Genomic DNA, 14,646 nt, shown 5'->3' with positions numbered 1-14,646 from the left:
TTGTGACCTAACTGAATGGAAGCACAGACAAGAGGAACTCTGAACATCTCACCAGTAAATTAGAGGTGCTGAAAAATAATTAATACAGTTTTTAAAACAGATTTAAATTAATTATTTGTGTTTTGACAAATGTGGGTTCTTTCAGTATGCTTTTAAAAATTCATTTCGGCTCACAGCCAATCCACAGCTAATGCACGTGTGTGTGTGTGTGTGTGTGTGTGTGTGTGTGTGTGTGTGATAAAATCGTTAATTGATGATATTTGGACGTTGGCAGATGCGGCTATAGGGTTGAATTTCTTTTGTTGTGTATTTTACTTCTAAATACAAAAGATCTGTTATTCTATTAGGTTCCAAGTAGAAAAATGGCACAATGCATGTGTAAATCATTGCAATAATGATGAGCAACTGATTTTAATGCTAAATATGAAACTACTGAATATAACTTGCCTGCTCAGTTGTTTGAGAAATGTTCAGATGTTTCATCTCTAATTGCCTTGTTGTTGAAGACAAGTTAAATCCTAATCATTCTTTGATTCTTTTTAACATATGGAAAAGTGGTTGTTAAACTAAGGAATTAATGGTAGAGTTTTTTAGTGTAACATTTATTTAAAGTTACCTCAAAATCAGATATATTTTTTGCATTTTTATAAACTATGTTCCTATGGAAACCAAACTGAAAATGCAGGTGTTTTGTGAGTGGGATGGTACATTTCATAGTGTGTGTGTGTGTGTGTGTGTGTGTGTGTGTGTGTGTGTGTTTGTGTGTGTGTGTGTGTGTGTTGATCTTATGTATGAAGCATGTTCAGTATTAAGTGCACCCGATCTTTATACATTTTTTTTAGAAAAAGTGCTATTGGAAAAAAATTACAGGATTTTGTTGGTACACTTGTTGACTATTATTTGTTGACATAATCATCATCCCATCCAGTGCAAGTGATGACCTGTGACACAAGCTCCTTTATGCCCTCCTTGAACTCTCCCGCCAGCCCCGTCCCCCACTTCAGAACTTCTTTCTACACCTGCTCATCAGTTGAAAATAACTTTCACACATACACTACTGGCTATTAAAATTGCTACACCGCGAAGATGACATGCTACAGATGCGAAATTTGATATGAAGAAGATGCTGTGATATGCAAATTATTAGCTTTTCAGAGCATTCACACAAGGTTGGCGCCAGTGGTGACACCTACAAGGTGCTAACATGAGGAAAGTTTCCAACCGATTTCTCATACACAAGCAGCAGTTGACTGGCGTTGCCTGGTGAAACGTTGTTGTGATGCCTCGTGTAAGGAGGAGAAATGCGTACCATCACGTTTCCAACTTTGATAAATGTCGGATTCTAGCCTATCGTGATTGCGGTTTATCGTATCGCGACACTGCTGCTCGTGTTGGTCGAGATCCAATGACTGTTAGCATAATATGAAATTGGTGGGTTCAGGAGGGTAATACGGAACGCTGTGCTGGATCCCAATGGCCTTGTATCACTAGCAGTCTAGATGACCGGCATGTTATCCACATGGCTGTAACGGATCGTGCAGCCATGTCTCGATCTGCGAGTCAACAGATGGGGATGATCGCAAGACAACAACCACCTGCACAAACAGTTAGATGACGTTTGCAGCAGCATGGACTATCAGCTCGGTGACCATGGCTGCGGTTACCCTTGACGCTGCATCACAGACAGGAGCGCGAGCGATGGTGTACTCAACGATGAACCTGGGTGCACCAATGGCAAAACGTCATTTTTTCGGATGAATCCAGGTTCTGTTTACAGCATTGTGATGGTCGCATCTGTGTTTGGCGACATTGTGGTGGACGCACATTGGAAGCGTATATTTGTCATCGCCATACTGGCATATCACCCGACGTGATGGTATGGGGTGCCAGTGGTTACACATCTCGGTCACCTCTTGTTCACATTGACGGTACTGTGAACAGTGAACGTTACATTTCAGATGTGTTACGACCCGTGGCTCTACTCTTCATTCGATCCCTGTGAAACTCTACATTTCAGCAGGATAATGCACGACCGCATGTTGCAGGGCCTGTACAGGCCTTTCTGGATACAGAAAATGTTCGACTGCTGCCCTGGCCAGCACATTCCCCAGATCTCTCACCAATTGATAACGTCTGGTCAATGGTGGCCGAGCAACTGGCTCGTCACAATACGCCAGTCACTGCTGTTGATGAATTGTGGCATCATGTTGAAGCTGCATGGGCAGTTGTACCAGTACATGCCATCAAAGCTCTGTTTGACTCAATGCCCCGGTGTATCAAGGCCGTTATTACGACCAGAGGTGGTTGTTCTGGGTACTGATTTCTCAGGGTCTATGCACCCAAATTGCGTGAAAATTTAATCACAGGTCAGTTCTAGTATAATATATTTGTCCAATGAATACCCGTTTGTCATCTGCATTTCTTCTTGGTGTAGCACTTTTAATGGCCAGTAGTGTATATGTCCTCAGGGAAGTGAAAAGATAATAATCTGAAGTCACCAAGGCAGGGAATAAGGGGGTGGTTCAAAACATCCCAACGAAAAAGAGTCGAATAGCATCTTGGTGGATAAAGCTGTGTGAGGATGGGCATTCTCATACAATAAGCACAATTGTCTTGTCAGTATTCCCTTCCTTTTGATTGAATACTCCTGAGTCTTGTAGAGTATGACTATATTGTTGCACATTGACGATCTCCCCCTGAGGCAGAAATTCAATCAAAATGATGCCTGTTTGGTCCCAAAATACTGAGGCCATTTTTTATTTTATTTTATTTTTGCTGGAAATTGTGGTTTCAAATTTTTTAGCAGATGGGGAATTAGTTTGGCACCAATGTGACGATTGTCTTTTTGTCTTGGGTGTGTAATGAGTCATGTACATTTCATTTCCAGTAACAATAGAGTTCATAAAATCCTTACCTTACATTTAAAGTTTCTCAAAAAACTTGTGGTTGCTATTGACCTGAATTTTCTTGTGCTATTCTGTCAGCTGTTTTGGGATCCATCTTGGGCAGTTTCCAGTAAGTCAGTTTTTCTGTAAGTGTCTTACTTAAAAGAATTGTGAATAGTTGTGGAAACATCACAGAAATTTCATCCTCTGCCGATCAGGGTCTTCATGAACAGTTTTATTTATTTTATTTTATTTTATTTGTTTTTTCCCCTACCAATTCATCAGCGAAAATTGATGGTCTTCCACCCCTCTGTTATGAACATTTGTTCTGCCTCCACTAAACTCCCTACACCTCTTAAACACACTCTTTCTGTACATAACACCTTTGCCGTAAACTGTTTTGATTCGTGAAAAAATTTTGGTAGGTGTTATTCCTTCCATGAGTAAAAAGCAGATCACAGCATGTGGCTTGCACTTTGTTGGATTTCGTACTGACATCTTTCATGCAAATGGGATGTACAACATGATTTTACATGAATTTGTGATTTTACATATTACCATATACCTGCGATGCTTGCTCTGGTCAGTGCCGCCGCCCCCCCCCCCCCCTACCACTCAGTTTGCCAACCTTAAAAAAAAAAAAAACAAAAAACCACATCCCATTATGATCACATTACTCTTACTTTCTAAACATGTCTCATTAGTTGGCCATATGTGCAAGTGACTTTTTGTAAAGTTTGTGCTCTCATACTTGCTCTCTCCCCCTCTCTTTCCAGTTATTTGTGTAGTTGCCATTATTGGACTGTGCTATTATATCACAACGTTACTGCAGAGAGTAATTCAAAATTCCAACCCGGAAAGGGAAGTGAAAGTTGCTTACGAGTATGGTTGTTACACCATCACAGCAGCAGGTAACATATTTTTCATTTATGTTAATTTTTAATTATGTATTACAGTTAAAAACTTATGCTCTTGTGTTAATAACCTATTCAAATGCAAACCTGTTATAATTTTGAAACACAAGCTGTATCTCTGCTGTATATACTGTCTTCATCATAGCCTTGTAAAAGAATCTAAACAAATCACACTGGCACCTGAAACAGTGTCAGTATCTCTTATTAGCTCCACTTCCTGATCAGCACTCTGCATCCTGTATACTATGGGTGAGAGCTGTACAGGTTAGCAGGTGGGCATGTTTTTAAACAAATTACTCCTGAAGTATTAAATGACTTTAGTGCTTTTGCAAAATAAAATGTGGGGACTGATCAAGCATCTGAAGATAATATGTATAAAAGAATGGAATACCTCTGTGCACAATGTGAAGTTTTAGAAATGCATCATGGTCGGACATCTGACTAAATTCTCTTTGAGTTCCATTCACTTATGGAGGTACCATAACAATTTTATAATTAAGGTCGATGTGGTTCATGGTGTGGGTTTCTGTTGTCATGCCCTAGTTCATGAACTATGGGCAACATATGAATGGCCAAGTAAGTGGTCCTGACAGTCGGGATACCAGTGACTTTGGAATAAGGCTCGGCATCTGGACATATTCTGAGTTGTGGTCACCTTTGTGCTGAGACGGCAAAGACTACCAAAACCACCAGATACTCCCTCAACCGTTAGGGGTACAACTCAATGGGACGCAGGGCAAGTAAGGCTAGCAACCTGGTTCCGTGGTACTTTAAATATGATGCTGGCAACGATCAGAGCAAAATGCCTCGGACCTTTGAAGGTGACAGAGTCCCTCCTCTAATTGACAAACGAGGCACTCCTAAGATACGACTCGGCAAACAAATGGTAACGAGATGGAGAGCTATTAATATCAATGGGGGCTACTCTGGGAAGAAGGTAGAGCTCTCAGAGGCTGCAAATAAGTTGGGGTTGGACGTTTTAGCTGTTAGTGACATTTGGGTAAGGGGTGAGAAAGAAGAGGAAATGTGAGAATACAATGTCTACCTGTCAGGAGTCAAAGTAGGAATAGCACAATGGGGTGTAGGACTTTACATGAGGAAAGAAATGGAACCCAGCATAGTTGCAATAAGGCAAGTAAACGAACGACTGATGTGGATAGATTTGACAGTGTCTAGCAAGAAAATTAGGATTGTCAGTATATTCACATCGTTAAGGGACAGATCAAGATAAGATGGATAGTTTTTATGACACACTCAGTGATGTAGTTGTTAGAGTAAAGGACAAGGACAGTGTTCTGCTCACGGGTGATTTTAATGCCAGGATTGGAAATCGAACAGAAGGGTATGAAAAGGTTATGGGTAAATTTAGAAAGGATATGGAGACCAACAGGAACGGGAAACAACTCTTGGATTTCTGTGCCAGTATGGGCTTAGTAATCACAAACTCCTTTTTTTAACATAAGAACATTCATTGATATACTTGGGAAGGCAGGGGAACCAGAACTGTCATTGACTATATAATAACAGATCAGGAATTCAGGAAGGCTGTGAGGGACACGTGTATTCAGGGGATTTTTTGATGACACTCATCACTATTTAATCTGCAGTGAAATTGGTATTGTGAGGCCGAGAGTGCAGGAGGTCAGATCCATATGTAGGAGGATAAGACTGGAGAAACTTCAGGATAAGGAAATCAGGCACAAGTACATAACAGTGATCTCAGAAAGGTACCAGTTAGTTGAATGTTGTCAGTTACAGTCATTGGAAAAGGAATGGACAAGGTACAGGGACACAGTACTAGAAGTGGCTAAAGAATGTCTTGGAACAGTAGTGTGTAAAGGTAGGATGAAGCAAACAGCTTGGTGGACTGACACAGTCAAGGCAGCCTGTAAAAGGAAAAAGAAGGTGTATCAGAAATGGCTACATACTAGAACTCAGGTAGACAGAGAAAGTTATGTTGAAGAAAGAAACAAAGCCAAACAGATAATTGCAGCATCCAAGAAGAAATCTTGGGAAGACTTTGGAATAATTAGCAGTCTTTGAAAGGGAGGTAAGAAGGAAATGACAAGTATTTTGGACAGGTCAGGAAAACTGCTGGTGAATCCTGTTGATGCCTTGGGCAGATGGAGTGAATATTTTGAAGAGTTGCTCAATGTAGGTGAAAATACGATCAGTAATGTTTCATATTTCGAGGTACAATGGGATATGAATGATGACTGAAATAGTATCACATTTGAGGAAGTGGAGAAAATGGTCAATAGATTGCAGTGCAATAAAGCGGCTGGGGTGGATGAAATTAAGTCGGAACTCATCAAATACAGTGGAATGTCAGGTCTTAAATGGCTGCACAGGATAATTGAAATGGCGTGGGAGTCGGGACAGGTTCCATCAGACTGGATGAAAGCAGTAATCACACCAATCTTTAAACATGGAAACAGAAAAGATCGTAGCAACTGCAGAGGTATCTCTTTAATCAGTGTTGTGGCTAAAATCTTCTCAGGTATTGTTGAAAGGAAAGTGGGAATATTAGTTGAGGACCAATTGGATGAAAATCAGTGTGGGTTTAGGCCTCTTAGAGGTTGTCAGGACCAGATCTTAAGCTTACGGCAAATAATGGAGAAGTGTTAAGAGTGGAACAGGAAATTGTATCTATGCTTTATAGATCTAGAAAAGGCATATGACCGGGTTCCTAGGAGGAAGTTATTGTTTGTTCTACGAGATTATGGAATAGGAAGCAAACTGTTGCGAGCAATTAAAGGTCTTCACATGGATAGTCGGGCAGCAGTTAGAGTTGATGGTAAATTGAGTTCATGGTTCAGAGTAGTTTCAGGGGTAAGACAAGGCTGCAACCTGTCTCCACTGTTGTTCATATTATTTATGGATCATTTGTTGAAAACAATAGACTGGCTGGGTGAGATTAAGATATGTGAACACAAAATAAGCACACAAAATAAGCAGTCTCGCATATGCGGATGACTTAATTGTGATGGCAGATTCGATTGAAAGTTTGCAAAGTAATATTTCAGAGCTAGATCAGAAATGTAAGGACTATGGTATGAAGATTAGCATCTCCAAAACGAAAGTAATGTCAGTGGGAAAGAGATATAAACGGATTGAGTGCCAAATAGGAGGAACAGAGTTAGAACAGGTGGACGGTTTCAAGTACTTAGGATGCATATTCTCACAGGATGGCAACATAGTGAAAGAACTGGAAGCGAGGTGTAACAAAGCTAATGCAGTGAGGGCTCAACTACGATCTACTCTCTTCTGCAACACCAAGTTATCTGTGCACCGTTCAATCTTTGACCAACTTTGTTGTATGGGTGCGAAAGCATGGTGGATTCAGGTTACGGGTATGAAAGTAGCTAGGATGACTGCAGCTACTAGTAGATGGGAACAATGACTGGAGGGTGTCCACAATGAGGAAATCAAAGAAAAACTGGGAACGAACACTGTAGATGTATCAGTCAGGGCGAACAGGCTTAGATGGTGGGGTCATGTTACATGCATGGAAGAAGCAAGGTTACCCAAGAGACTCATGGGTTCAGCAGTAGAGGGTAGGAGGACTTGGGGTAGACCAAGGAGAAGGTACCTGGATGTGGTTAAGAATGATTTTGAAGTAATAGGCTTAACATCAGAAGAGGCACCAATGTTAGCACTGATAGGGGATCATGGAGGAATTTTATAAGGGGACTGTGCTCCAGACTGAATGCTGAAAGGCATAATCAGTCTTAGATGATGATGATGATGATGATGATTGATGTTTTTTAAGCATGATTAAAATGCCTTGGAACATTTCTTTACTACTGAAAATGTAATTTTTATTTCCGTTCTTGGATATTTCATTGGGTCTTTCCATGTCTCTGCCATGTGAAATTTAATTCCATACCCGAGAGGTAAAGGGGCATCCTTTTCACAGTTTCAGCTTATGACCATTTTTATAATTCAGAAACTGCTTCACTTGTTCCAGTCCAGGACTGATTCAGGTACAGCCTAAATTGGGTGGAACTGTAACACAACTGCTGCCCTTCATACAAGAATGAAATCATGTGTGGGAGTTACAAATATGACTAAGGTGAAAATGAGGAAATTGAACTTAGGCTTTTTTACCTCTCAGGCATGGAATTAAGAGACAGTTTGAACTTAATGTACTTTATGTATTTTTATTCCATTCTGATGTAGCATGCAACTAATTTTATAACAAAAGCTCCCAGTTTATTGATTTATCTGTTCTAATTGTTTAAGGTGTGGTTGCAGTATTTGCAACAGCAAGTAATCTCCTCCAGTATTACTCGCCAAATGAAGACGCAGAGCGTCAGAGAATCTTTGGCGATTGGGATGGGCTGGAAACATTCTCAGTTGGAGGGTGGGGCAGGGGCACTCCACTAGAAAGCATCCCACCTCCACCACCGTACTCTCCATAAGTTGATGTGGAACAGTCCTTAAAACATCCTGTGATACTTGCTTTATATTTTATGTAGTTCATTAAATAGTCCTAAACCATATGTGCGTATGCGTGTAGTACTTACAGTGACTTGGTCGTTAAATGTTGTAGGAGAATAGCTTTGTTGAATGTTATGTGAAATTTTGTTGTTATTATTATTTTTTTTTTTTTTCAAAAAGCTTTTCCATTACAAACAGTACACGGATCTCAGTGTACAAAAACATATACTTGCTTGTATTCCATTGTAAATCACTGCATATTTTTATCTAAATGCAACTCATCCTTGTGCATATCACCATTAACTGTTATTACTTTTTTTGTTAAATATGTGCTTAGATTAAGTTTTAGTAGGTGTATGTCTAAGAGAAGAGACTGCATTTCATTGCACTAGCTGCATCTGTACATTTCTTTAACAAATTTCTTACTGAATTCTATTTTAAGAAAATTTTTGAGTATCTATATGTGTCCTTTGTGTATGATCTCCAGCACAAAAGTGGTTGATTTATTTTTATTTTTAGACATGTTTAAATACAATGTGCTTGATTACATAATAAATAAACTATTACATGAATGTTATGTGGGAACTAAACAGTTTATCAGTGGTTTTAAGAATAGGTATACATTGATGGTACAATAATGATAAATGAAATGAGGCACCACAGGCTTGTTTGATTATTATATCTCAGGAATACGGTAAAACAAAGTTCAAACCTCTACTTGTTTTATAACAACAATTCTGAAAGTGTAAAATTTGGAATATTAGAGGTTATAGATCATTGTGAATAACGTGGGCTCAGAGAAATTTCTGCTTTCTACTGTGTGAACAGAATTGATGGATGAGGTGAAACATAGTTTTAACGAAACACAGGAAACAGAAGTTGCAGGTTTTAAGTGGAGTTTTATATCTATAAATCTATGCCTAGGTGTGTGTGCATGTACGCATGGAGAGTCGTATACTGTGGCTTAGAGAAAAATAACAAAAAGTGGTTGACTAAAAGATAGTTTGTATGAGAGATATCCCTAAATTTTTGTTTTGTTTGGGACACTTTATAGTCTCTTGCCCCCTGCAGTTCTTTATGCATTAAGAATTATGATTAATTCGCATTCACAGTGCGGTTCATTTCGTGGTGTGGTATCTGGTATCAGTGAGAGGGAGTTGTTTCGGTACTCGGCACAGATAGTGAATAGAGGAGTAACTAGAACCTTTCACTTCAAATATCATCATCATTTTTTAGGATTACAAATGGATAAGGGGCATAGTCATCTTGGGAATACAGAAGACAATAATTTAATGACAAAATGCCATATATTATTAGTCACAGTAAGACTAAAATGAACTATTCTATTCGTGTTGTTTTGCACCTTATCTTGCAGCCTGCAAACAGTTTGATTTGTTTAACAAAACTGACTGTACTTGCTGTGCTGCAACACTAAATTTGAAATAACACTGTTGTAACTCCAGGCACATACTTAACTGGGTTGGACAGGAGTTAGCCATTAACTTGTCAGAAGATAGTCAGAATGATGATTTGAAATTGATCCTTGATAATAATGCAGTTGATTATTGGTATATTTACCATTTTCTTTCACCAACTCTATAACTGTGTTACTTCCCTACTAACTGTACACTTATTGCAGGGTAAAATGTCAGTTAATGGATGAAAATAATTTGTTGCCCTTGCTAAGTGACATACAGTGGTGATAAAGAGTTTTAGTGATTGTACAATTTCTTGTGCTAAATATTTATGTTCTGTTTCATGCAGGCCAGACATGCGGTAATTTCTGTGTTATGTTTTGCTGCAGTGTTTCTGATTCATCTGACTTAGTGTATATTTTTCCATTCCATGTGGTGATTTTTAGTGAAACTTGTCATCTCCAATAGTGTCAAGTTTCCAAACAAAAATTTCAATCATCTGCCTTTGAGAAAGTTTATAGTGTATTGCAGAATTTCTTTGAAAATTTGTATAAAAAGGGACAATGATGGTTCAATAGTTGTGAAAATATGTTGGGTACCACAAGTGGCTCTTTGGGTGTTAAATTGTCTTTTTCTGTCCTGTTAGATTGCATCAAGTTTTCATCTGGCAATACTTTGAGTGAATTAAAAAAGTTAGTTAATGGTTCAGATTTGATATTAAACTATGAGCCATCTTGAACTGTTCAAGTCAGATGATTCTCAAATCAGAGCAAGACAAGAGTTTGTCATCTCCAGTATAATAATCCCTTCAGCCTTCAATGTATTTGAAATGAGACAATGTTAATTACAGCACATTTCACATTATGTTCAATTTTGTGTTGTGTATAGTTATTCAAATAAAATCATGAACAACAATAATTTTTTTGACAAAGGCATCTGCTTTTCAAACTGGAGCAGAACAGGATGGAGAAAGGGGGTGGGGGGGTGTGAGAGATTGAATCCGAAGTTGCTGCAATTTTCTGAACTTCCTTTATCAGATTAACAATGGAGAACAGGAAGTAGAAGATACTGACATGCATGATACAGGATTTCTAAATCTTTTCCTTCACTGTGGGCTCTGCGTATACCTTTCTTTTGGTGTTCTCTGTCTTTGTACTGATAATAAATTAAGTAAAATTACAATTGTGCGAAATTAAATGTGTTTTTAAACTTGTGTTACACAGCTCAGCTCCAATTATTTTCAATCCAGTGGCTGGAAAGTGAACACACTGCTTATGTTACTACCATTAACAATTTATTGGTACATCATAAAAATTTGTTATTGCTAAATCTGAACTGAAATAAAATATCATTTTGCTAGAGGTGTTAAATTGTCTGCAATGCATTATTATTCTTTACTGGAATAAAGTAATGATATACTTTGCATATATCCACATTTCTGCAGCTGGGAAAGAAAAATATTGTTGAAATTCTGTTTTGTAAGTGCCATATAATTAATTCCTTTGAGTATGATTTAATAACAAAATCTGTTAATGTATTTTGCTTATTATTCAGTATTATTTTGTATCTGGCCTGTTATTAAACTTCTTGCCTGTGATATCATGGTGATAAATTGTTTTATTGTTGTATTTTTCCTTAAAGATTCATTGATTGCTTTTGCATGGACTGCATTTTTGTAAATTTTGTACAGTATCATAATATTTCTGCAGCCACTCTTCAAACAATGTATGTAGAGGTACAGAGTTGCCTAAAGTAGTCTCTCGAATTCTGCAATAGTTAAACCCTTGACTTGTACAATGTTTATAATTGCCTGGACATTCTATACCTGTAATGGTGTGTTGCATTTTAGGAGGAAGATGATCATTTGTGAACATAATGTTTTTTATTAATGTTATAAAAATTGCCTGTAATATGTAAGGGTGCCCTTTGCCACTGAGCATTCGTTAACTGTTGTGTTATTGATGTTACAGTATAGCTAGTGTTGTTATTTTTAGTGTTTGTTCTCCGTTGTACAGTCCAGACAACACTGTTTTTTAAAGAGACATTTATGTGTTGTAAACATTGTTACTGCTACCATTAACATTTATTGAAGTAATATTTACCTCTGCAACATCCATCCTGTAAAGTTGTTGAGCCAGAAAATATTTTATCTGAATTATATTTTTGAAAATGTCTTGTACATATTTTATGCAATGTATCATTAAATATTACAAAATATTTTCCTCATGAGGTTTTTTCCTCTAATGAGTATCCAAACCCCGCCGGCATTGTCTCCTTATCTGTAAAATATCAGCAGAAATTGCACATAAATATCAAAGCGCCAAAAAAGTGAAATCCATAGGAAATGTAAAAATAAAGAACATGAGGTTATGCAAGATGATGAATGCACTCGTATACCAAATTATTTGTTCTGCTTATTAGTTGAGAATTCCATGTTAGGCGAAAAACGGGGCATATTCTACTTGCAGATGGAATTATTTTGAAATACAAAATGTGTTTGTACTAATAATTTCAGCTAAAAATTCTTTCATCAGTCTTAATAACTAAATACCAAATAAAAGGCTGAGATCTACCCCTGATGGATACAAAATTGTAGGAAACTCTAACAGAAAAAGCAATATCGACTTGGATGTATGTAACAAAAACTATAAGTTCTCTGATGATTTCAACAGTCACACCTTTGTAAACAATTTTTTGGAGAAGTTTCTAAAATTTATACCCTGTATAAAATAGGTAATGAATCAAATCTCACATGGCAGCAAGGGAAAAGCAAGTCTTACTTTCCTTGATAAAATCTGGCCATACAGGAGGATTGGGCTATGGTGTTGTACAACCACTCCCAGTGCAGAGAAAGTGATTAAGGCAGTAGGTCCTTACAAAACTCCGTTTACAGGTCAGACATATTGCAGCACTCATTTTGGGGTGAGAAAATTCCTGGAAGTGAGCCAGGTCATGATTTGCAATAAACATAGGGCAACAGATATACAACCACTCTGTGAAAGTCACATTGCACTGATTTTGGTGGGTAATTCTGGTAGTACTATCATTCCCCCACTTCCCTGTTCCATTCGCAAATCATGCATGAGAAAAATGACTATTGACAAACCTCCGTATGAACTCTTTAATTTCCAGTTTTCTGATCACGGTCATTTTGTGAGATGTGTGTCAAGAAATAACATGTTCCCTGACTCTTCTTGAAACGTTCACTTTCGGGATTACAAACGTAAATCTGTAGTGCCTCTCTTGTGGCATCTGCCACTGGGGTTTACTGAGCGTCTTTGTAACATTCTTGTGCTTGCTAAACAATCTCTTAACAAACTGTGCCATTCTTTTATGGGTCTTCTGTATCTAGCCTCATAAGCCATACATAGGAAATGGTCTTACAAATGTTTTCTTTAATACTCTTGAAATGAATTTCAGCCTGGCCACTGCTTTTCTTGCAATTAATTTTGTGGTCATTGCACTTATAACTTATTTTGGATGGCTACGCCATGGTGTTTGATGGTTGTTACTGATTCCAGTGATGTTTTGCCATTAATGTAATGGTACAGTACTTGGTCTCTTTGTCTATTTGTGTGGAACACAGTATATTTATTTACATTCAGCATCAACTGCCATTCTCTGCACCAAATGTTGATCTCCCATGGGCCTTGGTGCAATTTGCTACAGTCTTCTGATGCTGCAACCTTCTTACAGATAACAGCATCATCTGTTAAGAGCCTAGTGTAACTCCAAATGTTACCCACTAGACCATTTACACATATCGTAAACAGTAATGGTCATGTAATGCTCCCTTGGTGTATTCCTGAAATTAATTTTACATCTACATTTGCACTCGGCAAATCACTGTGAAGAGTATAGCAAGGGGTACATCCCATTTTACCAGTTATTAGGCCTCTTTCCCCATACCGTTCACATATGGAGCATGGGAAAGAAGATTGTTTAAATGTGTGTGTGTGTGTGTGTGTGTGTGTGTGTGTGTGTGTGTGTGTGCGCGCGCACTGTAATCGGTCTTGTCCTCACACTCCTTGTGAAAATGATGCAGAGGGGTTTGTAGTCTATTCCTCTCATCTAAAGCCAATCCTTGAAAATTTGTAAGTAGTCTTTCTTGGGATAGTTTTCATCTATCTACTAGAGCCTGCCAGTTCAGTTTCTTCAGCATCTCTGTGACTTTTTCCCATAGATAAAACATACATGTGGCCATTTGTGCTACCCTCCTCTGTGTACATTCAATAGCCCCTGTTAGTCATATTTTGTACAGGTCCCATTCATTGAGCAATATTCTAGGATGGGTCGTATGAGTGTTTTGTAAGCAATTTCCTTTAAAGACTGACCGTATATGTCCAGTATTGTACCAATAAACCAAAGGCTACCACCTGCTGTACCCATGACTGAGCCTATGTGATCATTTCATATCATATGTTATTTGTATGAGTTTGCCAATTTCAGCCGCAACTCACCGATATTATAGTCTTAGGGTACTATGTCTTTTCATTTTGGAAAATGCATGACTGAATATTTATGCAGTTTCTTCCAGATGGTACTTCATTATAGATAACTGTACTGTCTGCAAAAAGTTTGAGGTTACCATCAGTGTTGTCCATAAGGTCATTAATATACAACACGAACAGGGAGGATCCCAACACACTTCCCTGGGGCTCTCCTGAAGTTACTTCTACATCTGATAACGACTCTCCAACCAAGATAGCACGCTGCATCCTCCCGATCAAACAACCCTCAGTCCAGTTGCAGATTTTGCTTCATTCCCCCTATGATCATATGTTTGATAATAAGCGTAGATGTGGTACTTTGATAATAAGCGTAGATGTGGTACTGAGGCCAATGCTTTTCAAAAATCAGGAAATACTGCATCTACCCGTGAAAAAAAGTGAGAGTCAGGTTTGACGTGATCAATGTTTTTGGAACCCATGCTGGATGGCATGTAGGAGGTCATTTTGTTTGAGGTACCTAATTATATTTTAATTGAGA

The 14,646-nt window shown here is 38.2% G+C and overlaps 1 protein-coding gene across 1 annotated transcript in view; it reads left to right on the top strand.

The window, feature by feature from the left end:
- Window positions 1–11,883, top strand: part of LOC126469671 (transmembrane protein 127-like) — a 33,393-nt gene extending 21,510 nt beyond the window's left edge. The window contains exons 4-5 of the mRNA XM_050096823.1: window positions 3,662–3,796; window positions 8,045–11,883. Of these exons, the coding sequence (XP_049952780.1) occupies window positions 3,662–3,796; window positions 8,045–8,223 (314 nt within the window). The 3' untranslated portion in view covers window positions 8,224–11,883. The remainder of the gene's footprint in view (window positions 1–3,661; window positions 3,797–8,044) is intronic.
- The last annotated feature ends 2,763 nt before the right edge of the window (window positions 11,884–14,646 follow it).

This window comes from Schistocerca serialis, chromosome 1 (genome assembly GCF_023864345.2).
Source record: "Schistocerca serialis cubense isolate TAMUIC-IGC-003099 chromosome 1, iqSchSeri2.2, whole genome shotgun sequence".
NCBI lineage: Eukaryota > Metazoa > Arthropoda > Insecta > Orthoptera > Acrididae > Schistocerca > Schistocerca serialis.
This window is presented reverse-complemented; position numbering and strand designations above follow the sequence as displayed.